General features: G+C 35.1%; 4 protein-coding genes and 3 non-coding genes across 8 annotated transcripts; 2 read left to right on the top strand and 5 right to left on the bottom strand.

The window, feature by feature from the left end:
* Positions 1–689: 689 nt before the first annotated feature.
* Positions 690–6,396, bottom strand: LOC110746343 (uncharacterized). Of its 2 annotated transcripts, XM_088246822.1 has the most exons (11): positions 6,194–6,396; positions 4,552–4,683; positions 4,420–4,477; positions 3,034–4,329; positions 2,453–2,763; positions 2,272–2,356; positions 2,099–2,173; positions 1,917–2,024; positions 1,708–1,848; positions 1,435–1,617; positions 690–1,352 (listed from the first exon to the last, which is right to left on the bottom strand). In XM_088246822.1, exons 2-11 carry the CDS (start codon positions 4,656–4,658, stop codon positions 1,068–1,070), a joined length of 2,649 nt encoding a protein of 882 aa, XP_088102948.1. In that variant the 5' UTR covers positions 4,659–4,683; positions 6,194–6,396; the 3' UTR covers positions 690–1,067. The 2 variants fall into 2 exon arrangements, with proteins under 2 accessions (XP_088102948.1, XP_088102949.1); XM_088246823.1 differs by lacking the exons at positions 4,420–4,477; positions 6,194–6,396 and having other exon boundaries at positions 4,552–4,685.
* A 389-nt stretch (positions 6,397–6,785) lies between these two features.
* On the bottom strand, positions 6,786–6,858 carry TRNAF-GAA (transfer RNA phenylalanine (anticodon GAA)). The gene has a single exon. It is a non-coding gene; the product is annotated as a tRNA-Phe (tRNA).
* Positions 6,859–8,933: 2,075 nt separating this feature from the next.
* TRNAF-GAA (transfer RNA phenylalanine (anticodon GAA)) lies at positions 8,934–9,006 on the bottom strand. The gene has a single exon. It is a non-coding gene; the product is annotated as a tRNA-Phe (tRNA).
* An 803-nt stretch (positions 9,007–9,809) lies between these two features.
* On the bottom strand, positions 9,810–10,939 carry PER1 (1-cysteine peroxiredoxin 1). The gene is made up of 4 exons (XM_021952099.2): positions 10,806–10,939; positions 10,563–10,714; positions 10,323–10,469; positions 9,810–10,243 (listed from the first exon to the last, which is right to left on the bottom strand). Exons 1-4 carry the CDS (start codon positions 10,921–10,923, stop codon positions 9,998–10,000), a joined length of 663 nt encoding a protein of 220 aa, XP_021807791.1. The 5' UTR covers positions 10,924–10,939; the 3' UTR covers positions 9,810–9,997.
* A 576-nt stretch (positions 10,940–11,515) lies between these two features.
* On the top strand, positions 11,516–11,588 carry TRNAA-UGC (transfer RNA alanine (anticodon UGC)). The gene has a single exon. It is a non-coding gene; the product is annotated as a tRNA-Ala (tRNA).
* A 78-nt stretch (positions 11,589–11,666) lies between these two features.
* On the top strand, positions 11,667–19,211 carry LOC110752135 (ARM repeat superfamily protein). Its single transcript, XM_021952741.2, has 21 exons — positions 11,667–11,900; positions 12,084–12,262; positions 12,348–12,518; positions 12,786–12,896; positions 12,992–13,069; positions 13,186–13,382; positions 13,468–13,528; positions 13,848–13,922; positions 14,112–14,189; positions 14,294–14,356; positions 14,450–14,533; positions 14,620–14,798; positions 15,023–15,062; positions 15,160–15,303; positions 15,486–15,605; positions 15,695–15,910; positions 16,356–16,532; positions 16,770–17,451; positions 18,124–18,323; positions 18,660–18,801; positions 18,912–19,211. Exons 1-21 carry the CDS (start codon positions 11,759–11,761, stop codon positions 19,067–19,069), a joined length of 3,297 nt encoding a protein of 1,098 aa, XP_021808433.2. The 5' UTR covers positions 11,667–11,758; the 3' UTR covers positions 19,070–19,211.
* A 137-nt stretch (positions 19,212–19,348) lies between these two features.
* On the bottom strand, positions 19,349–21,002 carry LOC110752144 (ADP-ribosylation factor-like). The gene is made up of 6 exons (XM_021952751.2): positions 20,855–21,002; positions 20,496–20,566; positions 20,123–20,242; positions 19,915–20,033; positions 19,738–19,819; positions 19,349–19,630 (listed from the first exon to the last, which is right to left on the bottom strand). Exons 1-6 carry the CDS (start codon positions 21,000–21,002, stop codon positions 19,625–19,627), a joined length of 546 nt encoding a protein of 181 aa, XP_021808443.1. The 3' UTR covers positions 19,349–19,624.
* Positions 21,003–26,934: the final 5,932 nt, after the last annotated feature.

Here is a 26,934-nt window from a genome sequence, read left to right on the forward strand (position 1 = left end):
TTGAACAAGAATCATCCTTATTATACTAAAATGGACATACTCATTCCATTACATTGTAAAAGTCATACTTAATATCGTAATACTGTAATTTACAAGGGAAATGACCCCCAACACAATGTGAAGGTGAGAATGAACCTTGGAGGAGTAAATTGGGTCCTTGTCCTTGTAAGAACAAATAGTTGCAACAATAAGCACGAACAGTACACTATTATGGACATAGGCATTCCACAAATTAGTAAACGATATCCTTACATTTGTGAATCACAAATACTTGGGGTTTTACATAATGCAATGTGTTCATTTATTTTGTTCATTTTTAAATATAAAGTAACAACAGTATTATATTTACGTTTTAGTATGATTTGAACTAAAAGTCATTGTTTTTTCTTTTAGGTACTTCAATCATGGAAAGGGAGAAAGATCAAGCATGAGGCAGGCATTGCACACTGTAGTTTACCAATTACCAAACAGGCATAGGATTTCGCACATTTGAATTACAAATACATAGATACTGTTTGTCAATTGACAAACAAGAGGCAGTAATTGGACATTGTAATGCAATTGGAATCCAGAAACAATAAATTACAGTTCCCTGATTTGGCAATTATTGTCACCCAATATGGTCAATCCGCTGAACACTAAAACATTGGAATGACCGTCATAACTTGCAATAGAAACAGAACCAAGGCTAGCAGCACAAAATAAAGTTAACATATTAACTTCATCAATTGTTCGTACATATGGTTACCCAACAAAGTTAACATATTAACTTCACCAAATTGCATTTTGACACCCTGTGCTAGTCATAATCTATAATATGGAAACCAAAAACTAACACCAAATAGGACATTCGACCTAGATGTACAAAAAAATGTTGCCTACCTAACCACGGTCAGAATCCTTTGACAATCACTTTACAAAAAACAAAAAAGTTGTCAAATTATACCATGGCGACCCTCCTTCCAAATATATAGGGCATGCACCAAAACCAGTACCATCACAGCATTAGATCTAAGGTCACAAAAATATATACTGGTCAGTCATTAGAGTCCCATTACCCAACCTTGTTAGCGGCGCCGAGGTCTAGGCTGACCGCGACCTGTACGTATTTCTGGTATAGTCACCGCTGATTGTTTTTGTTTCCGATTATAAACCCTCTTTCTTGTAATGGTGATATCCGCCACATCCTTGTCCTTAGCCTCAACATTACCAAGCTTGTTCCCCTTCGCCATAAAATCAGATGCATTTTCCATCACTTTCAATGTTTCACGTATTATCACATCACGCAATTGATTTTTTTCATTTCGGAGCAACTCAATAGCAAGTCGCATTCGTTGTACATTAGAGTCGTACTGCAACAAAAAAAAAAACATTTAGCGTTTCATTACGTATTAATCAGTTTTACCAAAAAAATAGCACATGTGCAATGCATACCCGGTCATGCCACAATTGACGATAATATTGCATGTGTCTTATGACAAAAATGCCACAATCCACACCATTAGGTTGGATGGGATTGGCATCCAATGGGGACACAACAGAAAAGGAGGAGAACGTCCACCCCGTCCCAAATACCGATAATATGTCCTCATGAAAAACAGAGTCTAGGTACAACAACTGTTGCATACACAAGAACATAGTCAACATTAGTAACATTTAGCAAAAGAAATACGTATAATGACATTGAACAAAAGCTTCTCCACTTACAGTAATATGGCAATCGTTCTCGCGTTTCTTATTGTGACGCACATCAGGTAAACTGTCCCAAATTTCAGCTTTCTTGTGGAAAATGTCACAAATCAAAAGATACCAGTGACCAATGACTTCGTCGTGCATCGGAATATATATCTGCAAAAAAGTGGTATGTTCATTATCACCGATAATTGATATTATTGGAGCTTGCATACGAAACCCACCTGCATGCAATCCTTTAGTCGCCCATTAAATCTTGCGAGACGACAAATCTTTTGTGTCCTACCACATGATGTTGTACGATCACTGGGACGTACAAGCTTGGCGCCGTCCTGTATTTTATGAGATATAACACATCACTAGCAGCACAAAAAATATCATTCATTAATCTTATCCATTTACTTACCGACCAAAAATACGTAGGTAGGAACCACTTTGTAGAGGTGGTATCATATAAATATTCTGCCATTACATTGATTACCTATTACAAGATAAGACACGATTGTTAGCATCCTAGTACCAACATTCTAAACATGTACTAATGAGTAGTTAAATATATATTCGATTCGTAGTCCTTACATCATCGAAGAGAGGCAACCCAGGGGCAAGGCTTCCAAAATGGTGACGATTTATAGCTACATCACCAGTGCTAACGAGTAGTTCACTGTTAAACAGAAAAAATACAACTTCTAATCAATTGTTGTTATGTCATTATCATAACACATAAAAATTAATTTCACAAATTTGGTTCAGGGTATACCTCCAAACATTTGGATCCAATGGATTGCAACAAAATGCAAAACTTAGTAGATCTCTATCATCTTCAGAGATATCGTTGCTCATCCGGAATGGACCGACATTTAATCTCTTCATAATCCGCTCGTGAGCAATTACATGTTGGGTTTTTGCATTTGCTTTAGCTTTCAACACATTGATGTCTTCATAAGGAGTTCTCATGTGGGGACCCGGCTTTCTAATCGCTCTTGCACGAGTCACTATCGGATCCCTTGTTGAAGTTGAACTACAATTCTCTAAGAACAAACTTTTTACGTCGTTCTGACCCATTTTATCCTAGTGCTCACAAATCATTACGAAATAGCATTTACAAATCAATATAACTGAAACAAACATATATTAAATGATACAAAGAATTTGCATAAAATAAGGACACCTAACTTTGTTATTACATAGGGACAAAACCAAATAAAATTACAACATAATCCATAGTACAATGATGTCTGCAAATCAAATACTCGATAATTGTCATCATCCAAACATGTAAACAAACAAGTGAAATTATGAAAACAAATACAAACAAGCTACAACCAATACTCATCATACCTCATTCTGAGGTTGTTTTGGATGTTTTCTGTCATGGATGACTTCAACAAAGGGAGCCGAAGTTTTAGCAACAGTTGTAAATCCTTTCACATTGTCATCTTGCTCGTTGGGAGTTCCGTCTTCTTTGTTTGGCCTACTTTTTGGAGGTTTAGTATTTCCAAGGTCTTCTTGTCCCCCATCAGGCCCCATTTCAAACATGTTATCATCTTCCTTATTAAGTTTAACTTCTCGTTCATTAGGGCATGAAGTGTGCAATGTTCTTTCTTTCTCTTCATTTTTTGATGATAACTCAGACATAACCTTGGAGAGCGATTCGTCTATACGAGCAACAGTGACCACCAAAGTTGCCAAATCCTTTCTTATTGAACTTAACTCTTCAGCAAAGTGAGTCATTGTTTTGGCATCATCTCCGAGACCTCCATATTCAGTTTTCATAACAACTACCTTATCACTTTCAAACCCCCCTTTTTTTTGTAGCCACTTCTTCATTTTTTCGGTTTCTACTTTCCCCCACACAGTGAGTGGTAGCATAGACCTATCCACAAGTACGCTACCATGAGCTATAGCATCAAGGTAAAACAATTGAAGGAATAACAAGCAACCACCGATGTAAACTTGATTGTTCTCCTTAAATGACCTGACACTGTCTAATAAAAATCTAAATGAATAACTTGCCCAATTTTTCTTTGCGATTGCCTTGCTATCTCTTAACGGAAGCAGATATTTTAGATTCACACACAAGGAAGTGGTTGGACATAGCAACGTGCATAGAGCAAACATGACAAAACCAACTTTGAAAAAGTCGTCTGCTTCTTCTGTCCCCACCATTATCTGCTTCAACTCATTATTTTTTAAAACCTTCTTCCCACCCAAAAATGAATTTCGCACCTTTACAATGTGTTGGTCATCCATGGATCCGGTGAAGTCAACTTCCTCTCCTCCATCCTTAACACCCATTATGCGCACGAAGTCATCCACAGATATCTTAAATGTTTTCCCATGTAGCTCGATTGATGATTCACCATGATTAAATTTATCAACCAAAAAACGACACATTGAACGAGACAGTTTTCCGCACTTCATTTCCAACAACGAAACAAATCCCATTTCTTCAATGGCTGCTTTTTTCTGATCGCTTAAAATATTTATAGTGTCCTGTATATCCTTCGGACTGCATCGTGTGGCTATCTTCAAACAACTTTTGTTCGATGTGTTAGTTGAAGCTGTTTTAGATTCATACTCTGCTTTCTGAGTAGCATCCAACTTTTGCCACATATTTGCGATTTCCTTCTTCGTCTGAGGAAGAAAATAATAAAATTCAATCAATTCATTATAAGTTGTGAACTGTAACGTCTCTACTTAAATGTATTGTTTACAATTTATCACCTTTGTATCCACTTTCTCCACTATTTTTTGTTGCTTCATTTCATCACCCTTTATTTTCCTATTTAAAACATTCACATTTAGTTAGTCCTATAAAAAGTACTTAATATACTGCAAGAGCCGTTTAACACTTACAGAAAGTTAAAGTAACCGGTCTTGCGATGAATCATCAGCTTGGACTCATCTTTTGTTGTTTTTGGATTTTTGCCTTTACTATGCACATCACTGTTCTTTTTCACCATTTCATAAGTCCAATTAATGATGAGCCTGCATTAAACAAGAAAAACATTTCATATATCAAATAAACTCAATAGAAAATAATAACATGTCAACTCATATGCAAATTGTCAAACTATATGAAATAATAACATGTCAACTCATATCAATGGGAAAATAATATTTGAACTCATATATTTTGTGAGGAGATATGAAATTGCAAGACCCTTAGGCATTGCATGTTTGAGCTTCAATATATCTCCCATTCAACGTAATTCTCAGGGATCCAAAACAAACTCAATGCTTGTTCTCATGCAATGTTTAATAATATGTGAACGAAATTAACTTCAACCCATTATTTTTTAAATCTTTCAATCCATTCCATAGTTCGAACATCAAAGAACACAACACATTAAACAAAACAAAAAATAGTCTTATCAAATAAACAATCGTAAAATAACATGTATATGTCAATTGCCAACGAGGTGCTATGAAATTGCATTAGCCATAGTCAATTGCCAACCAGCGGCATGAAATTGCATTACTCCTAGACAATTGCCAACGAGATGCAATGAAATTGCATTACACCTAGACAATTGCATTTTTGTGCTATACTATATCACCTTCTACATATCCAATATAATTATGACGCATCACGAAACACTTTTAATGGTTGTTCTTAGCCTACTGACTGTAATGACTATTTTACAATTTGTAATAAGGTTACCCACCCACAAAAATGAAATTCATATTACGTTTTCAAAAATAAACTTAAAGAGGTGAGGTTAGGGTTTAGCAAAACACAAGTCATATTTTACAAAAGGTTAGGGTTTATGAAGAGATAAAATGAGATTCTTCAATACTACCCTTACAAAACTTCTAACTAAGTGCTTTAAACCTTAAGTAAATAGCTACCAATCAATGGAGGAATCTTCACCAAATAATATATGTCAACTCATATTCAATTGCCAAATCATACAAACAAATTGCATGAACCCAATATAATTCCATTTTAGTCAGTCATACCGAATAAACTAAAATAATAACATGTCTGCTCATATTCCAATTATCAAACGGACGTTTATTGAACCATATATGAAATTGCATTCTCGCCAATCATATCAAACAAACTCAATTGGATAGTAATATGCCAACACATATGCCAATTGACAAACAGAAAGCTATGAATTGCATGACCCATATGCAATTGTATATTCGTGCTCCAATAAATCATCTTCTATTCATCCAACGAAATTCTTGTGCATAATTTTACACTGCTTGTTCTCTGTATAAAAGATAAATTACGATGCAACTTCCATTCAAATTTTACAATTTTAAATAAGGTTACCCACCCACACAAATTCAATTCAAATTTGGTAGAAAACTTAGGTGAGATTAAGGTTTACCCCTAAACAGAAATTAACCTAAAAATTCTTGAGATTGGTTAGGGCTTAGCAAGAAAGAGATGAGATTAATGTTTACCCATAAACATAATGAACTTAAAAAGAGGTGAGGTTAGTTAGGGCTTAGCAACAGATAACTGAGATTGCTCAATACTAACCTTAAAACGCTTCAAATCAACTGCTACCCAATGTTTTCAACCTTAGGAATCAACTGATCACTGGAGGAGATACATGGAGGAGATCGCCATATGTAGGAGAGGTTTTTGGGTTTTGAAGTTCTGAACCAGTTTGAGGAAAAGCGCGCTAAAATATCACAGAAGAAACCTATTACCTCCACCTGTTATAGCAGGTTTTCTTTTTATTTTTGTACAAATTAATTGGCATGTGCACTGCACATGCTTCATAAACAACAAATGGTGCATGGGTGCACCTGGTGCACCGTAGAAGGTGCCGTGAAAACAGAGTGAAAAAGGTAGCCGGGATTTGCTCCATTAATTAGGACAGCTTTTGATGCTTTAGACAGCTGTTATGGGATCCACAAGTTGAAAAAGAGTGAAAGAAACCAAGTAGCAGCAGTGAATTATGTATCAGCGTTGGGATTCTCAATTAGGGTTTGTTCTTAGATCAACGGTGAGTTTTCATGGATTTGCATAAATGTTATTGAGGAGGCAAGGCACAGGTCCAGCAGCATATAAAAAAGGCTTGTAGGTTCTGGTCAATAAAAGAGAATGAAATAAAAAGGAGAAAGAGTGCGGTGAAGGTGGATCGAACACCTGACCTTCAGATCTTCAGTCTGACGCTCTCCCAACTGAGCTATCCCCGCAATTGATGACTAAAACTAGAAAACAAATAAAATATTTCAAGTTTAGGTCTAAAGTAAAAATAAAAAAAGAGTGACGTATACTAATGAATGCAAGATGAAAATATCAGCCGATGTATCAGGATAAACCTATTTCTTCCGCGATATATTTCCAATATTCTTGATATTTCTTGAAGAAAGTATTTTTGCTCAACACTTGACATGTCTACATGGGTACCATATAACCATAGTTAAATTTTTGCTTTGCATTTGTGAAACCATAGTTATACTCATGGACACGTGTTAATTGTTGAGTATGACGATAAATGTATATCTTGAGTTAAAGTTGTAAGCAAAATTTCACTAATTTCTTGATACCATACCCATAAATTTTTCTTCAATTTTCAAAGTAATTGAAGATCCTAGCAATTGGATCAATACAAAAAACCCCAAAATAATGCAAAGATTCTACCAAAAAACCCAAATAATGGCACTTAACTTTAGATCCATCAACCAAATAATAATCTAGTTGTCACACAAATTAAAGGTTGCAATGACTTGGTATGACTAGATGGTTGCTCCTCATTGTTTGAACTTCATAGGAGCTCTTCGTTTATGTAAAATGCACACAGAGCCGGTCCTGAGATTTTCGAGGCCCGGGGCAACGCCAAAAATAGACCTTATATATATATACCACACAAGAAAAATCTATGTGAAAGTAGAATATTATAAAATGAGATCTACATAGTATCATTTATTTTATATATATCTCTATATAAGAAAGGATCCAAGACAAAAAAGAAAATGAGAGATGCATCTATGTGGTTTTTTATATATCTCTACATAATATTATAAAATGAGAGATGTATATAAAAGCATTGGAGTACTAAAAAGAACCTGCTTATTTTATATAAGAAGAAGAAGAAGCATTGAACTACTAAAAAGAACCTGCATACTTGAAGACCCTCAAAAAAGCATAAGGAAGGAAACACAATGCTGGGATTCGAACTTGGGAAGGACTTGAATTAAAAACCAGGCTTAACCAACACCGCTGGCTTTACTTTATGTCAATAGGTCTTTTATTTTATTTATATAACCGTTAAATATGACCTGACAATGACAAAAAAATATTAATTTTGGGCCCCCCTTGAGTCAGGGCCCAGGGCAGTCGCACTTCTTGCCCTGGCCCAGGGCCGGGCCTGAATGCACACACACAAAAACCTTTTATGCAACCAAAGTTTTGGCGACCAACGCAACTTTGGTCACCCCATAGTGTTATGAGCGAGGACATTTTGTAATTCCGTTGACAAAATTTTTGTGAGATTTAGGCATAGATTAAGACTTCAACCAACCAATTGGCGACAAATGCTTTTCGAAGGGTGACTAAAATATTTCGACGTTGTTTAATGAATTCGCGACCAAATGCAATTTTGGTCCCCCATTTTCAATTTTGGTAGGGCCACATGTCCCTTTTTTTATTATGACTTGCCCAAACTCTAAGCGGCCCTCACAAATTCCAGGTGACAGCTCCCAGATAATAATGGAGACAAATCCCACAAATCCGGCAATCTCTCATAAATTATGAATGACAGCTGTCATGGAAAGTCATGATGACTTTGCTGAACGCGTTTGCACTTATCTAAATTGTACTATAATATAAAACTACGCAATTATGCATAGTTTTGCATAGTTTATCCTTTCTAATATCATACCAAAATAAAAATCCATTCTACTATAAAATTTATTTCATGCTTTTTATGCAAATTTTACTTCAAAATTCCATGTTTTTAGGCCAAATTATTTTGAGATTTCCAGCTATGCTAAGATTGACATAGTATTTAGGGTTTCTTATACCTAGGACTTGGTGCCTAGGGTTAACTTTTCATTTTTTGATTTGGCGCCACGTTAATATGTGTTCTTTGTCGATTCTAAAAGTATATCGATAGATTCACAAAAGATACGTAAATTTTGGACTCAGATACTATATGAACAGTTGCACTTTCGAGTCTAAAGTAAAAATAAATAAATAAAGAGTAACATATCATAGTGAATGCACTTTCAGGTCTACAGTAAAAATAAATAAAAAAGAGTACTCAAAATGCGGTGAAGGTGGATCGAACACCTGACCTTCAGATCTTCAGTCTGACGCTCTCCCAACTGAGCTATCCCCGCTTTTATTAAGTGTAACAGGAAAATAGTAATTAGTTCAGTGTGTAAAATTCCCGACCTATATTTTATAAAGGCATCCAAAATCCTTTGAACTTGGGCCAATTGATGCACGTTTACGCCTAGGCCCAATAGTACTCACACCCCATATCAGAAATTTCAAGTTTCAACCACCAAAGAACAAAAAAAAGAAAAAAAGAATATATTTTCTATTAAACCCCGCACTTTCCTTTGTTCACCCCAATACTTAAATAATTAAGCTGTAAGTTTTATTATTGTGTAAAAAGACAAAAAAGTCATCCAACTTAATAATTAACCATAGTACATCTATACACACCCCACACCCCACCAATCTTCATATTAAGTTTTAGAAAAATACAAACTCCTCTACATCCTATTGTCATATTACTCTTCTCTTTTAAAGATGTAGAAAATTGACGAGCCTACCTCTTTAAATATGTGTGGAAGTTGATGGAAAGACTTGTTGATTATGAACTCAACAATACCCAAGTGTTGAAATTCCAGTTACAATTCTTAAAGAGAGGTAAAGTTATTCTCTTTCTCTATAAAGTATTAAATTTTGGGTTTGGAATTCTATTTGTTTGTGTTTTTTTGCTGGGAAAAAAAATTTGTGGGATTTAAATAGAAAATCTCTTTTATTTCTTATTTTTTCAATTTAGGGTGTATTTAAGGGTGATTTGGAAAGATAGGGGGGTTTTCTCAGAAATTGTGAAAATTTAAATTAAAAGATGGGGTGAACTTAGAATATGGGGTGAACTAAGAGAAGTGTGGGGTTTACATAGAAAATCTAAAAAAAAACTCAAGTTCTCAACACATCGTTGGTTGGTCCATATATATAGATCACATTATACTTGGCATACATAGGCACTACATATTTAGACGCTAGCTACTACTAGTCACAAAACACAAAAGACACATACATTATCTACGTACATATATTACTCGACACTCTTTAGATTAGGGTTCATAATTAAAATCAAACAGTAGTAAAACGCAGGTACTCCTTCTTGGATGGCAGGTCCATGGTCTTGTAGCCCTGAGGGAACATTTTTTTAGCCTCCTCCTGAGACACAGAAGGAGATATGACCACCGGCTCGCCCGGCTTCCAGTTTGCCGGGGTTGCGATCTTCTCCTTGCTCGCCATCTGCATCGACTCCAGCACCCTCAGCACCTCGTCCATGTTCCGCCCCGTGGTTGCGGGGTACAGAAAGCTCAACTTCACCTACATATTGTCAACAAATATCTTAATTGACCTCAAACTATACTAATTTGCACAAAATTAATCAACTGGGTCACCCTACCTTCTTGTCAGGGCCCACAATATGAAGGGCACGAGACGGAATCGGGTTTCCTGATGAGTCCTTCATGTCAGGGTCCACCATGTTAAGTTGCTTGATGATCTCTCGGGTCGGATCTGCCAGAATCGGAAACTCCACTTTCCGCCCGCACTTGCATGAAAAACCAGAAGAAATGTCAAAACCCTAACAATTGAACATATATCAATCGGTCAAGTAAAATCGAACAATTAATTGGAAACTCACGGTGCTGAAGGCTTCGATGTCCTTGATATACTCAAGGTGTGACTGGACGTCATCGCAGGACAAACCCACAAGCTTCACCCCTCTCTCTTGAAATTGCATAGCGTATTCGGCCATCTTCCCGAGCTCAGTCGTGCACACCGGCGTAAAATCGCCTACACATATGTTACATGTAAGCAAATTAATTAGCACATAATTAAACTAACAGAAATCATTAATTATGGTATTAGCGCTAATTATACGTACCTGGGTGAGAGAAAACGATGGCCCAGCTATCGCCGATGTAGTCGTGAAGCTTGATCTTTCCATGGGTGCTCTCAGCTTCAATGTTTGGGAGTGTGTCTCCGATGGTTAGGCCAGGCATTTTCGCAGCACTTTGTTTGGAATGGATTTTTTTTTTTTCTCTGTGGGGGTGAGGTAAGTATATAAAGAGTGCGTGGGCGCGTTGCATGCAGAGAACGTGGCTAGGGAGTTGCGGCAGTTGGCTTGGCTCCATATCATTGGTCGTGGGCTTCTGCCACGTGTCTTCTGCATGAAGTGAACGTGGCCATTAGGTTTATGGGTTTCGAAACACATAGCCATCATTTTCCCCGTGCTCTATCAATTGCCTTTATTTATGGCAAAAAGCTAGTTTTGCTTACATTAATTTGTCGGGTTTACTATTTTAATTTTTGTAGTTTCAATTTTGTCGATTTTATAGTTGTAGTTTTAAATATGAGAATTTAAAGACAAGTTACAAATTATGTCAAATATTGTGCTTAAATTGTAATGAAATCGGAAGAAATTTGACTAAATTTGTAATGTGTCTTAATTTGCTTGGATTTAAAACTAGTGGAATAAAATTAAAACTATGGCGACTAACGAACTATAGTAGCTAAAGGTGACTTATCGCCTTTTTTATAGTTTATTTCGTACTACTTAATATAAATATAGTAATATTCAGAGTCTTTACCAATGGGGATGTAGCTCACATGGTAGAGCGCTCGCTTTGCATGCGAGAGGTACGGGGTTCGATACCCCGCATCTCCATGAATTAATTTTTAGTTCACGCCTTTCATTTTTCGGTAATTAATTTACATTTTCGTGAATATAATGATGTTTATTTCCTTTCCCGCGCAATAACTTTCGCTGTCACTCCCTCACTCTTTTTCGCAGCTGAGCTCGCTGAAATTAGGGTTTCTGCTACAAAGAAACTAGCTATGGAGGTCGCAGCTCAAATCGCTCAGCTGCTGAACGAGACTCTCAGCCACGATTGCAGCGCCGTCCACACAGCGACCGAAGCTCTCGATCGCCTCTCTCAGCTCCCCCAATTCCCTTACTATCTCCTGTCCATCTCCACCGGTAATTAAGCTTACAAATCACGATTTTTTTTTTGATACGGCTTACAAATCACAATTCTAAGCTAATTTTGTGTGGTTTATGGTTTCTGATGCTCCCTATAGTTTCTTTGATGTTTTTCTGTGTAAAATGTTATCGAACTACTTTGAAAAATTCATGTCAATTTGTGTGCTACCTCAACATCAGGAGGTCAAGATCAAGGTCAGAAAGTTGCTGCGGCTGCATACCTGAAAAACTTCACTAGGCGAAATGTCGACTGTGATAATCCGAATTCAAAATCAAACGTCAGCAAGGAGTTCAAGGACCAGCTCTTGCTAGCTTTGCTGCAGTCCGAACAATCAGTTGTCAAAATTTTGGTTGAAGTGGTATGCATTTTTCTAAGTGCAACAGCTTAATTTTTAGTACCAAGCGTGTGATATATAAGCTTTGCTTTGATTTATTGGCTCGCAGTTCCGGATCATTGTTGTTGCTGAGTTTGTTAAGCAGAATTCGTGGCCCGAATTAGTACCTGATCTGCAGTCAGCTATTCAAAATAGTAACCTAATTAACAATGGTGCAAACTCCCAATGGAACACCATTAATGCCCTTACGATTCTTCAGACACTCCTTAGACCTTTTCAGGTACTTGGTACCTTCCCATGCATAATTCGACATAGTTAATATCTTTTTGCTCGATGTGGAAACGTGTTGCTGATATCTCTATGGTAACTTCGTACCCTGTTATCATATAGTTACATTTATCTGGTTGTCTACAGATTTTATTTCTATTTCTCCTATTTTTCGGTTTCACTGGCTTACATTTGCCTGTGTTGGGGTGATAATATATGTTATATCCCGAAGGGGAACTAACTTGGTTAAGTAGTTTATACCCAAACTTTTTTGTGGCAGTATTTTTTGAACCCTAAAGTTGCCAAGGAGCCAATACCGCCACAGCTAGAGCTAATTGCAAAGGACATTCTTGTGCCCTTGTTAACTGTATTCCATCAATTTGTTGAAAAGGTTATTGTCTTTACGCTTCCTTACCCTCATTTCCTTAGCCCCCTTTCTAGTATTTTATGAGCTTAAATTAATGGTTTCTATATTTTATCAAATAGGCTTTGGGTACTCATGGCACAACAAATGTGGAATCAGAGAATGTCCTTCTGGTTGTCTGCAAATGCATATATTTTACTGTAAGTAAACAATCTTCTTTATGATAATGAGGCATTCATAAAAATTTATCTTGCTCAGTGCTTTCATTTCCCCTCCACTTTTTTATTGTTTTTTTGAAGCATTGCTATTTTCATAGGTGAGGTCGCATATGCCATCTGCTTTAGTGCCTCTACTACCTTCATTTTGTCATGATCTAATTGCCATTCTTGGATCTTTGAGTTTTGATTACTTGGTTACTCCACAAAATGGGTACCTGATGAGGTTGAAGACTGGGAAAAGAAGTTTGCTCATTTTCTGCACTCTCATTACTCGACATCGAAAGCATTCTGATAAGTAATAAAGCAATGTTGAATTGAATTTGATTAGATTAAAGTCGTCGTGGTTGGTCTTTATGTTTTATGTTCCTTTATTTTTTCAGGTTGATGCCAGACATGATAAAATGTGTTTTGAACATAGTCAAATATAGCAAAGATGTTGGTGTAAGTTTTGTATTTGAATTTGTTAATTATTCATCATTTCACAGTCAGCATGCACAGTAGCGACGCTTGTGGTGTTCCAGATTCTCACTGCTAAGTCTGTTATCCAAGTTTTTTGACTTTCTTATTCTGGCTTTCTGACTTTTATCTTTCTTATCATCCATTTTTAGTTTATTGTTTTATTTTGTCGAGGTTAATGTTTTATTATGTGTGATTCTAAACTTAGAGTTTCGTGCTTACTGAATTTTAATACCCCTTATACTCACCATTTTGCTGATTTTCTTGTCATGTTAGAACTAAAAAAGTACTATTCTGTATGCAGAGGCTGGATTTTTTATCTGAGAGGATTCTTTCATTAGCTTTTGATATGATTTCACATGTTCTGGAAACAGGGCCAGTAAGTTTCCTAATTTGTAAATTTTACTATGGAATATTACCCTAGACGCTTTATTCCCCCATGGGATATTTTGGTGAATAAAGATCAAGGAAATTCTGCCAAATGTCTGGGTTAGGAAGTGGACCTTTGGATATTCCTCAAGTTCCATTTGTTCTTTCTTTAATGTACTCTTTTTAAATTGTAAATCAGGGATGGAGATTGGTATCCCCACATTTTTCATATCTGTTGGACTCTGCAATCTTTCAAGCATTGGTAATGAATGAAAAGGTAAACTTTCAGTATGAAAAAAAAAGAAACATATATATATTTAAAAATTATTTAAGCTAGAAGTTGAACTAACTAATTCCCTATCTGGCAATGTTTTCAAGTAGGATATCTCAGAGTGGGAAGAAGATGCAGATGAGTACATACGAAAAAATCTTCCATCTGACATTGTATGGGAAGCTTATAATGATTGTATACGTGATTCATTCACCTTTTCAATTAGCTTTACAAATTACATCACCTCTTTTTTTTTTTTTATGCAGGAAGAAATCTCTGGCTGGAGGGAGGATCTATTTACAGCCAGAAAAAGTGCTATTAATTTAATTGGTGTTATTTCAGTGTCAAAGGTTGCTCCTTTGTGGTCCTTGATGAAATATTTCTGGGCACATATTTTGAAGAGCATATTTTTTAGCTTGTGTTTTAATGCCTACAGGGACCTCAATTGGGGACTTCTGCTAATGGCTCATCAGTGTCATCAAAGCGTAAAAAAAGTGAAAAGAACAAGAGAAACAACCAACGCTGTTCAATTGGAGAACTATTGGTGCTTCCATTTCTATCAAAGTTTCCAATTCCTTCTGATGTTAATTCATCCCAAACTAGAATTCAGAATGAGTGAGTACAAAAACACATTATATAAATTCGTAGTTGTACAACATTTGTGGTGATAATTCTTTCTCTTCTCTCTTTGTTAGTATGTTCCCCCTTATGCATTGTGCATTGTAATAATTTTTATCCTCTTCTACTAATCACTGTTTTAAATTTTCACGTGTACATGCTTTCTCTCATTATACACCTTTTTTTTTCTTCTTCTGATTCTCGTACCATGACAATTACAGTTATTTTGGTGTTTTGATGGCATATGGTGGCTTGTTAGATGTAAGGTTTTTTCTCCTCTGCTTCTTCTTAAATTGGTCACCTGTGGTCTAATAAGAGTCTGCAATTGAAGATTTGTAATTCTTTTATTGAGATACAGTTTCTAAGAGAGCAGCAACCTGCATACGCAACTACTCTGGTTCAAACTCGTGTGTTACCATTGTATAAATTATCAGTGAGCCTACCGTACTTAGTTGCCACTGCAAACTGGGTGCTTGGAGAGCTTGCATCCTGTCTACCTGAAGTGAGATTGTTTCTTACCATGCCATCTCCTATGCTTGTACTTCAATTAAAAATGAGAAATTTTTATCTACGCATCACCTGCTATATCATGTTTTCTTAACCTACTTTTCCGTATACTTTCTTGAAAACCATGTTCTTTTCTTTGTTAATACCCACTATTCAAAAATTTGGTCTCATTCTCAGGAGATGAGTACAGATGTCTATTCCTCATTGCTCAAGGCATTGACTATGCCTGATAGTGGGGATATTTCTTGTTATCCCGTGCGGGTTTCTGCTGCTGCAGCTATTATGGGACTTCTTGATGTAGGTCACAAAATCAATCCTTTAGTTGATCCCTTGTTGCTTATTTAATGATATTATGGGTTTTTACTGATCTGAAGTCCTATCTCCAGAACGACTACCCACCGCCTGAGTGGCTTCCTCTCCTTCAAGTTGTCATTGGTAGGATTGGCAATGACGAGGAAGAGAGCTCTATTTTGTTTCAGCTTCTCAGTTCCATGGTGGAGGCAGGAAATGAAAATGTTGTATTTCATATCCCCTATATTGTTTCAACATTGGTTGTTGCAATCTCGAAATGCATCCCTTCTGATCTGAAGCCATGGCCTCAAGTATATGTAGATTCCTATGGCTAGGCTAGTAGTTTGTTTAACCTTATGAATAACATGTTAACCAGTTAGGGATTGATGCACCTGCTGCTAAAAAGACAGTGAAACAGCTATCTGTTTCATACAGTATATGGATTATCATCCAATCAGCTTTATCAAAATTGAATCATTTTGTGCTTGACCAATTTTGATCCATGAAATCATAAGCTGTACAAAATTAGTACTGCTTTTTTCATGGAATTTTTGTTTTCTTGACAATTTGTTTTCCATTTTATGCAGTGCTCACTGTGTATTTTGTGTTTGCCTGAACCTTTCGGTACATGCATTGATGATATAATTCCCAACTAATCATGATTTTCTCTGGAATGTAAAATTTGTTCCATTTACAACTATCAGTGGAATATGACTGAAGGTTGTAAGACTGATGAACTGACATTGTTTATATTAGATGGTTGAAAAGGGCTTTGAAACATTAGCAGTGATGGACCAGTCTTGGGAAACTTTTACGGGTGAAGAATCTGAGGAGAATGAATCAAGTGAAAAGTGGGCATCAGGCAGAGTTACCATCGCCAGAGCTTTCTCTGCTCTCTTGCAACAGGCTTGGCTTACACCAATGCATTCATTGGTTAGTTTTATTTTCTAGTAAATTTTTGGAAAGAAACTTGGCTAGAATACTTTATCTTTATGTTGAATGAAAAGACAAAGCATTTCTTGAAACTTGAAACTTGTGTCTTTGGCCATTGAAGAATAGGTTATTAAAAGTCCATCCTCTGCATTTGCTCTGCTTGTGCCTCTGTTCATTAGAAAGCACTTCTGGATTTCAGGTTGTTACATATGTTATTTTCTCTGTTCTTTTTATCAGGGTCAGGAAGGTGAGGCTCTGCCCCCTCCATCTTGCTTGGATTCTGCATCAAGATTGCTCCAATCCATCATGCTATCTGTTACTGAAAGTAATGTACTTCTAGAGCTTAAAGTATCAGAGTTGTTATTAGTTTGGGCTTATCTGATTGCCGACTGGCATGCTTGGGAAGAATCAGAGGATATGTCAGTCTTTGAGTGCATTACGGGAGTTGTCAGTCTACACAGGAAGTATGAGTTGAAGAATTTTATTGTGGGACAAATGCCATCTCCTCCAGCTCCACCTGTTCCTGAACGTTCCATAATAGAAGGCATTGGTACTTTCGTAAGCGAGGCCGCTTTACACTATCCTTCTGCAACATGGGAGGCTTGCTCTTGTATTCATATACTACTACATGTCCCACATTACTTGCCTGAGACAGAAGGTGTGAAGCAGTCATTGGCAATTGCATTTTGTCAGGCAACATGTTCCCGTTTCCGAGAAGTTAAAAGCAAGCCTGGTCCTCTCTGGAAGCCTTTGCTACTTGCTATATCATCATGCTATTTATGTTATCCTGAAGTTGTAGAGGCTATATTGGAGAAGGATGGAGATGGGGGCTTTGAAACCTGGGTATCTGCCCTTGGACTTGTTTCCACAAGCTCTTTCAAACCTGGACTATCAACAGAACCCGAGATAAAGTTAATTGGTTAGTACATGGTAGCTTAACTTCTTAGCCAAGACTACCTGCCTATTTATTTATTTTAAAACGAATTTCTGTTATAATGAGATTAAAATAGCAGACCCATCCAACTAAAAGACAAAGAAATCAGTTGTGCTTAATCTAAACTAGCAGACCAATCTAAAAGGATCAAACTAAGGGGAACATCCTTAGAATCCTTGGAAAAAGAGGCCCATGGGAAGCAAGAAACCTTGAGTTGAGCTTCCTTTGCAATATTAACTGTTATGGTATGAATGGCTCTGAAGTAGAACTTCTCCTTTTCTTGAATTGGACCCTTGGACTACCTTTCTGATATTGAAATCTAACGTGGATATCTTTTGTATTACCAAGTTCATGTCCTCATGTCAAAAATCCTGTTACTTTTGGTTAGAGAAAAGGTTGAAGGTTTTGTTGGAGTTTGAAAATTGTTTTATCTTTTTTTTGGCCCGACACTGAGAGAGGAAGATGATCAAACAAACTTACAACTACCACACTTAGCAGTGGTAAAGTAGTTAATTATACTTGCTCACAAACAGGGAAAATAAGAATGTGTTCCAGCCTCTGATCTGATATTTTAGTTACTTTTGTGTTACATAAATTCCTCAAACCCTATAACTTGCATAACTGAGGACATGACTAATGGCTGTCAATGAATCTCAGTGCTGGCACTGGCGAAAGTAGTTGAACGGCTGTTGGTACTTGGAAAGTCATCTGGTGCTTTGTTACGGGAATGCTTTACTTCACTGATGGAAGCATCTGTACGATTAAACGAAGTGAGGAAAGAGCAGGAAGAAGACGGAGAAGAAGAAACTGAGGATGATGAGGATGATGATGAAATCGAAGAAGAAGATGATGATGAGGTTTAACTTGCATTTTATTTTTTTTATCGTCTAATTTCAGGAAGTCATCTATGAAAATTTCTCTACATGCTGAACTGCTTGTTAATGACAGAAGGCTAATATGTATGGTGCAATCAACTTATGCTATTCATTTTCATAGGTTACTCTGCCTACTATTTTTATGATTCCTGTGATTATCCCCTTCATGAAAATTTACTTTCTTCATCTAAACGAATGATAGCATTAAGAACTTTAAAAAATAATGGATAATGTTCGGGGTTGGGCTTTTTATCCATGAGTTTTCTCTCATGCATCAGATATTGGGAAACTTGACAGTATAGTTCCTTTTTTTCTCAGGATTCGGAGGATGATGAGTATGAAGAGACTGAAGAAGAATTTCTGAATAGGTATGCTGAAGCAGCTCTTGCCTTGGAAAATGGCACAGGTATCGAAGAGGGTGATATAGAAGATGAAGACCGGGAAATGGATTTTGAGAAAGGTTCAAGTTTTGTTTTAGCTGTTCACTTTGCCTTCAAGATAGCATACGGCAATTACTGTTAATCGTCGTTTTCTAGATGCATTCGTTCACTGAAATTTTGATTTTTGCAGGCTGCCTTGAGGAAATTGATCTGCAAAGAGTTGTATTGTCACTTCTGGAGAGATACCACCCTATTGTCATACAAGGACAGGCATTCCCGCCACAACTGATTTCGAGTTTCCTAGATGCTTTCCCTCAATGTAGGTCATTCTTCCAGCATTCTAGTTGAGGTTCCATGCCAAAGGGATCAAAAGTGGTAATTTTTATTATATCTTTTTCTGAAATTGATTGGTAATTTTTGACCCCTGTACCTGCTTGGGTGTGTATTGTTTGAAATGGTTTTGAGAAATTATAGGCCTCACTTGTCAGAATTTGACTTCTTATGTTTCCCGTTCGATATCAGTAAAATCCATGGCAAAGTGATAACTGTGTCTCGTTTAAACAAAAGGTAAATATTTCATACTAATAAAGAATATTGCTTAACAAATCAAGCCTACAAGATATTGAGACCAGAGAACCCAACATCTTACGGAGTTTCCCCCTCATCTTTTTGCAAAAAGCCGCTCCACGGTGGTGAAGTCTCATCTTGTGTGTTGGCTGAAGTGACTACAGTCGCATTGAACACATGGTAAAGGGTTACAAAACATAGACACAAAATAAGAGGCATTCTTTTCCTATTGCAACAATGATACCGATAAAACTTGCGATCTATTTATGGCATGAATGTATGTAATCAAAAAATGGGTTGCTGGTATATGTCCTACTGATACCCCTGCAGAGTCCTCTAAACCTGAAATAGGAAAAAAAAATTGGATCAAATAATTTTACTGCAATATCAAGTAAAAAAAGGCAATATTAGTTCATCAAAAGCATTGATAGATAGACTTTTTAACATGCCTTGCTTGTGATGTTGTTTGAAAGCCAGTCCAATCCCTCGTACAAACCTTCTCCAGAAGTGGCGCATGTACTCTGGATGTACCTGCAGAAATGTGTCAACAATGATCAGGTATTTGCCCTATGCAGAAAAATAGAGGAGGGAGAATGACGATAGGGGCGGTTGTCTGTCGACTGTACCAATGGCGTTGCCGAAGAGAATGAAGGCTGAGCTTATCTGTGATCTCAGCAGCATTCATTGCATTGGGAAGATCTTGCTTGTTTGCAAACACAAGAAGCACAGCTTCCCTCAATTCGTCCTGCTCATAAAAACAAGATAGGCTCAACTCAATCACTTGACCACTAAATCAGGAGAAAATCAGAATAAAATAAAGCCCTCCCCAATAACCTCGTTCAACATCCTGTGCATCTCATCTCTGGCTTCAACAACACGATCTCTATCGTTGCTGTCGATCACAAAGATCAGCCCTTGTGTGTTCTGGAAGTAGTGTCTCCATAGAGGTCGAATCTGAACCCAACCAACCACCAATCAAACAAGAAGTTCTCTATTTTTTGGTCAATAATAAGAAGTTCAGAACAACTTCACAAAGAAATAGTAAAAGGACATAGTCTAAGTAAATCCAGTTTAAATCCTAAATTTGAACTGAACAAACATGTAAATATACAACCAGGAAATGGAGTTTTATCCCTTCAAAAAATAATCCAATAATGTAAGACAAATGACTAATAGGGACTTAATCTTGGAATATAATGTATCTCACCTTGTCTTGACCTCCAACATCCCAGACAGTGAAGCTAATGTTCTTATATTCCACAGTCTCCACATTAAATCCTGCCATAAACAATACAAAATGTTCACCAAAGTTCTACTTATTAGATATCAAGAAATTCTTCCGTGGGATATCAATGTGCACATGGTTTATCTATTACTACTACACACTAGATATCAATGATATATCAACCATGTTATTCACCTATATTATAATTTGTGAATTAGTAACACCATGTGGTAGTCACGTCTAAATATTTTAAACACAGATGAGCAAACTTCTTATTCGGTAAAAGAGAATATGCATTTGATTGATATCCATTAATTAAGAAGCATTATGTGCAAACATACCAATAGTAGGGATGGTGGTCACAATTTCGCCTAACTTGAGCTTGTACAAAATGGTGGTTTTACCAGCAGCATCAAGACCCACCATAAGAATACGCATCTCTTTCTTAGCAAACATTCGGCTGAACAGTTTAGTGAAAGACAGCCCCATTTTGTTCTAAACAAATTATACCCAAAAAAAACCAAAAAATATCAGAACAACCCCATTGAATTATAATTTATTAAACAAAGGGAAAACGGAATCATGGTTCATTCACATTTCATGCATTGATACAAACAAACCCAGAAATTGTTCATTGCATAGAGAGATTACCAAAAGAAAACATTATATATATATATATATATATATATATATATATATATATATAGAAATTCTCTTATGCGGACATCCGGACGTTATTATCGTGCGGATGCAGTGTATTTTGTACTACCCCTCTCTGTTTTCCTGCCTGTTTACAATAGGATCCGCACGATAATAACGTGCGGACATCCGGATAAGAGAATAACTGTATATATATATATAATGCAATTCAAACACAACCCAATTTGCAATCAGAGAAATACATTTGTTTATGAAGGGAAGGTTGATCACCAAATCCTTACAGATCTCCCTAATGATCAGATCCAGAATGCAAGAAGAGAAAATATGAAAAACTTACGAGAGAGAGAGAGAGAGAGAGAGAGAGAGAGAGAGAGGTGTGGGTTTGAGGAGAGGGCTGCCGGTCACATCTTCCTTAATGGTTGAACCAAATTCAGATTCAGATTCCAGTGGGAGCTCTCTCTCCCTCTCTCGCGCCAGTTTATAGCGTGCGGGAAAGGCGGGCATAAACTAACGGTTGATTTAAATTTAAATTTTTATAAATAATATTTATTTATTTAATTTGGAGTGACTCCTTTATCATCTATACATAGTAGCCTCTCTGAGCGTGCCTAGAGCTACGGAGACTAACAAATTTGATTTTTTATTTTTGCAATTGTATTCCGCTAGTGCCCGTCTCTCAAGTAATTAATGTTTGGTTTGCAAATTCTGCACTGAGGTTTAATTTTCAGTACCAGGTTTAGATTTTAAAATATGAATTTGCTTTTGTTTTAATTTATTATGCCTTTATAAGTTTGTGTCATGTCTTTCATGACTCAATTGTATATTGAGGAAATTTAGATTGTCACACAGCAGCAAATCAACACGAATTGGAAGACTGACTTGGAGAACTACGGGATTGACTTGAAGAACTGAGAAAATTTAGTTTCTTTCAGTAATAATACTTGAATAGCTTTTGCGTGTGCAATGCTTCAATTTTAATGGGTCCATTTCTCTAATTTTGGATGGTTGGGTTGGTTAACGTCTATGTTTTTCTAAACAAAAAATGTAGTTGTGCTAATGGTGGAAAGTTTGTGCTAATGGTGGAAAGTTTCTAAGGTGAATGGTGTATTATCAAAGCTGAATGGTGTTGAGTTTTTTAAGTTTCTATTTCATTATCTTTGATTTTTATTTCAGCACTACAAAATTAGGAAGAAGAAAAGTAAAAGATGGTTTTTGTTCTTTCGTTCGTCGACACATCAAAAGATTTGATTCTCTTTGTGGTATAGATTAAGAAGATCAAAATCATGATTAAGAGAAAGATGTAGAAAAAAAAAAACTTATTTTCTTGATAAGATGATGGAGTTTTGCTGACTTTGTTATACTCTCTTAATCTCATTGTTTTCTTTATTATTTTATAATGAAATCAAAAGATCCCAATGAATTAAGGAAGAGCCCAAGATGTTCTAAGAACCATGCATTGCATATATGATATATAATATATCTACTGGAATTTGAACCCCCAATAATTTCTTGAATAATTAAGTTGCGTTAGTTTATAATCTATAGATATTAATTTGGTATATCCGAGAGACTATACAAATAAAATATGACATATTTTATTCGGCAAAATTTGTAAAATTACAACTTAAAAGTTCGGCCACTATATAATATCTTAATATATATTATTTGTAATCAATACTATGTGTATATTACGTGAATTGTGTGTACTAACATTTTGTAAAAAAATATGTGTATTAAATATGAAAAATACAAATCTACATGTTCAGTATGAGTATTGTACGTTCGCTTTTTAAAAAAATTAGAAAAAAAAAAAGTATAGCCGCACGGCTGTACGATTTTTAAATAAAAGAATTAGGAAAAAACCGAGTATAACCGCACGGCTATACCATTTCTTTAAAAAAAATAAGAAAAACCGCGTATCGCCGTCCGGCTATACTATATATTTTTTAAAAATTACAAAAAAATAATAACCGCGGCTATCCTATTTCTTATAGAAAAACCTGGTATAGCCGTCCGGCTATACTATTTTTTTTTTTAAACTTTAAAAAACCGTATAGCCAAACGGCTGTACTATTTCTTTCTAAAAAAATTAGGAAAAAACCGAGTATAGCCGCCCGGCGATACTATTTCTTTTAAAAAAATTGGGAAAAACCAGGAATAGCTGCCCAGCGATACTATTTCAATAAAAAGAATTTTAAAAAATCCGAGTATAGCTGCGCACCTATACTAATTAATTTAAAAAATAAAGATAAAAGGACCATCTAGTTGCATTAGCTTATACTTTATAGATATTAATTTGATATAGCCGCGCGGCTATACGAATAAAATACATACATGTTTTACTTCCGCAAAATTATGGCAAATTACAAGTTAAAAGTTCGGCCACTATATAATATTTTAATATATATTATTTGTATTCAATAATATGTGAATTTTGCTTGTATTACTGAATATTTTGTAAAAAATATGAGTATTAAATATGAAAAATATGTACATACATGTTCAATATGAGTATTGTACGTTTGCTTTTTAAAAAAATTAGGAAAAACCCGTGTATAGCCTCACGGCATTATAATTTTTCAACAAAAAATTAAAAACAGAGTATAGACGAACGACGGTACTATTTATTTATATTAAAAAAAAAAAAAAAAAAACCGGGTATAGCCGACCGGCTATACTATTTCTTTTTAACAACAATTAGAAAAACCGAATATAGTTGTCCGGCTATACTATATCTTTAAAAAATTAAGAAAAAAGGACCCTTCTACTTGCACTAGTTTATACTTTATAGATATTAATTTGGCATAGCCACGTAGCTATATGAAAAAAATACATCATGTTTTATTTGGCAAAATTTTGGCAAATTACAAGTTAAAAGTTCGGCCACTATATAATATTATTTGTAATCAATAATATGTATATCTTACATGAATTTTGTGTGTATTATTGAACATTTTGTAAAAAATATGTGTATTAAATATAAAAAAATATGTATGTGTATGTTCATTATGAGTATTGTATGTTTGCTTTGTTAAAAAATTAGGAAAAACGCGAGTATAGCTGGACGGCTGTACTATTTAAAAAAACAGAATATAACCACGCGCCTATACGATTTCTGTTATAAAAAAAAATAGAAAAACCGTGTATCTCCACCGGCTATACTATTTCTTTTTAAAAAATTAATAAAACAGGACCCTCCTAGTTGCACTAATTTTTACTTTATAGATATTAATTTGGTATCACCGTGCGGCTATACAAAAAAATACGTACATATTTTATTTGGTAAAATTTTGGCAAATTACAAGTTAAAAGTTCGGCCAATATATAATATTATTTGTAATCAATAATATGTATATCTTACGTGAATTTTGTGTGTATTATTGAACATTTTATAAAAAATACTTGTATTAAATATGAAAAATATATTTGTATATGTTCAATATGAGGATTGTATGTTTTTTTTAATTTTAATTTTTTTTTAAAAAAAAAAAGGAAAACCCCACGTATAGCCGCCCAGCTGTACTAGTTTTTTAAAAAAATTACGAAAAAACCGAATATAGCCGCGCAGCTATACTATTTCTTTTTTTAAAAAAATAAGAAAAGCCGTGTAACTCTGCCGGCTATACTATTTGTTTTTAAAACAAATTAAAAAACCGAATATAGCCGCTCAGCTATACTATTTCTTTAAAAACAAAAAACAAAAAACCGTGTAACTCTGCCAGCTACACTATTTGTTTTTAAAACAAATTAAAAAACCAAATATAGCTGCACAGCTATACTATTTCTTTTTTAAAAAAAAAATTAGAAAAACCGTGTAACTCTGCTAGCTACACTATTTCTTTTTAAAACAAATTAAAAAACCGAGGATAGCCGACCGGCTATACTATTTCTTTTTAAAAAATTAAAAAAAGAGGGGATCCTCCTAATTGCATTAGTTTATATTTATAGATATTAATTTGGTATAGCCGAGCAGCTATACGAAAAAATTATGTACATGTTTTATTTGGTAAAATTTTGGCAAATTACAAGATAAAAGTTCGGCCACTATATAATATTTTTTGTAATCAATAATATGTATATCTTACATGAATTTTGGGTGTATTGTTGAACATTTTGGACAAAATACGCGTATTAAATATAAAAATACTTATGTGTATGTTCAATACGAGTATTGTACGTTTGCTTTTAAAAAAATTAGTAAAAACCCAAGTTTAGACGCACGGCGGTACTATTTTTTAACAAAAAATTAAAATCAGAGTATCGCCGCGCTGCTGTACTATTTTTAAAAAAAATTACAAAAACAGAATATAGCCGTTCGGCTATACTATTTCTTTTTAAAAAAATTAGAAAAACCATGTATCTCCGCCGGCTATACTATTTCTTTTTTAAAAAAATTAAAAAAACCGAGTCTAGCCGACCGGCTATACGGTTTCTTTTTAAAAAATTAAAAATGAAGACCCTCCTAGTTGCATTAGTTTATACTTTATAGATATTAATTTGGTATAGCCACGCGGCTATATGAAAAAAAATACGTACATGTTTTATTTAGCAAAATTTTGGCAAATTACAAGTTAAAGTTCGGCCACTATATAATATTATTTGTAATCAATAATATGTATATATTACGTGAATTTTGTGCTTATTTTTGAATATTTTTGTAAAAATTAAGCATATTGAAAATGAAAAATACATATGTACATGTTCAGTACGAGTATTGTACGTTTGCTTTTTAAAAAATTAGGAAAAAACCAAGTATCGTCGCACGGTGGTATTATTGTTTTTTTTAAAATGATAAACAGACTATAGCCGCACGGCTGTACGATTTCTTTTTTAAAAATTTTGGAAAAACCGATTATAGCCGATCGGCTATACCATTTCTTTTAAAATAAAAAAAAACCCCGAGTACAGCCGGTCAGCTATACTATTTCTATGTAAAGATTTTTAAAACCGGGAATAGCCGGTCGGCGGTACTATTTAATAAAAAAATTAAAGATAAAACGAGCCTCCTAGTTACATTAGCTTATACTTTATAGATATTGGCTATACCAATAAAATACGTACATGTTTTATTTCTGCAAAATTTTGGCAAATTATAATGTATATATTATTTGTATTCAATAATATGTGTATAATATGTGAATTTTGTGTGTATTATTGAATATTTTGTAAAAAAATATGTGTATTAAATATGAAAAATGCATATATACATGTTCAATACGAGTATTGTACTTTCGCTTTTTAAAAAAATTAGGAAAAACCGAGTATGGCCGCATGACTGTACTATTTTATTTAAGAAATAGCCACACGGCTGTATGATTTCTTTTTAAAAAAATTAGGAAAAAAGGGACTATAGCCGCCCGGATATACTACTTTAAAAAAAAGATTAGAAAAAACCGATTATTATTGAAAATGTTGTATTATATATGAAAAATACATACGTACATATTCAATATGAGAATTGTACATCTCTTTTTTTTTAAATTAATAAAAAACCAAGTATAGCGCCGCGGCTATACTATTTCTTTTTTTAAAAATTAGGAAAAAAGGGGGTTTAGCCGCGCGGCTATACTATGTCTTTTTTTAAAATTAGATGAATCCGAGTATAGAACATAAATGAGATAGTGTCTGTTGTGAAGGATCTAACTGAGGGGAAGAAGACCGGGGCAGATATGTGGTCACAGAGGTAGAGGCAATCTAGGTTTACAAATAAACTTCAGAAGTTTTGTGCTTCTGGTCTGTATAGAGGTAGTGGCATGAGTAG

This window comes from Prunus avium, chromosome 1 (genome assembly GCF_965620075.1).
Source record: "Prunus avium chromosome 1, drPruAviu1.hap1.1, whole genome shotgun sequence".
Taxonomy (NCBI): Eukaryota; Viridiplantae; Streptophyta; class Magnoliopsida; order Rosales; family Rosaceae; genus Prunus; species Prunus avium.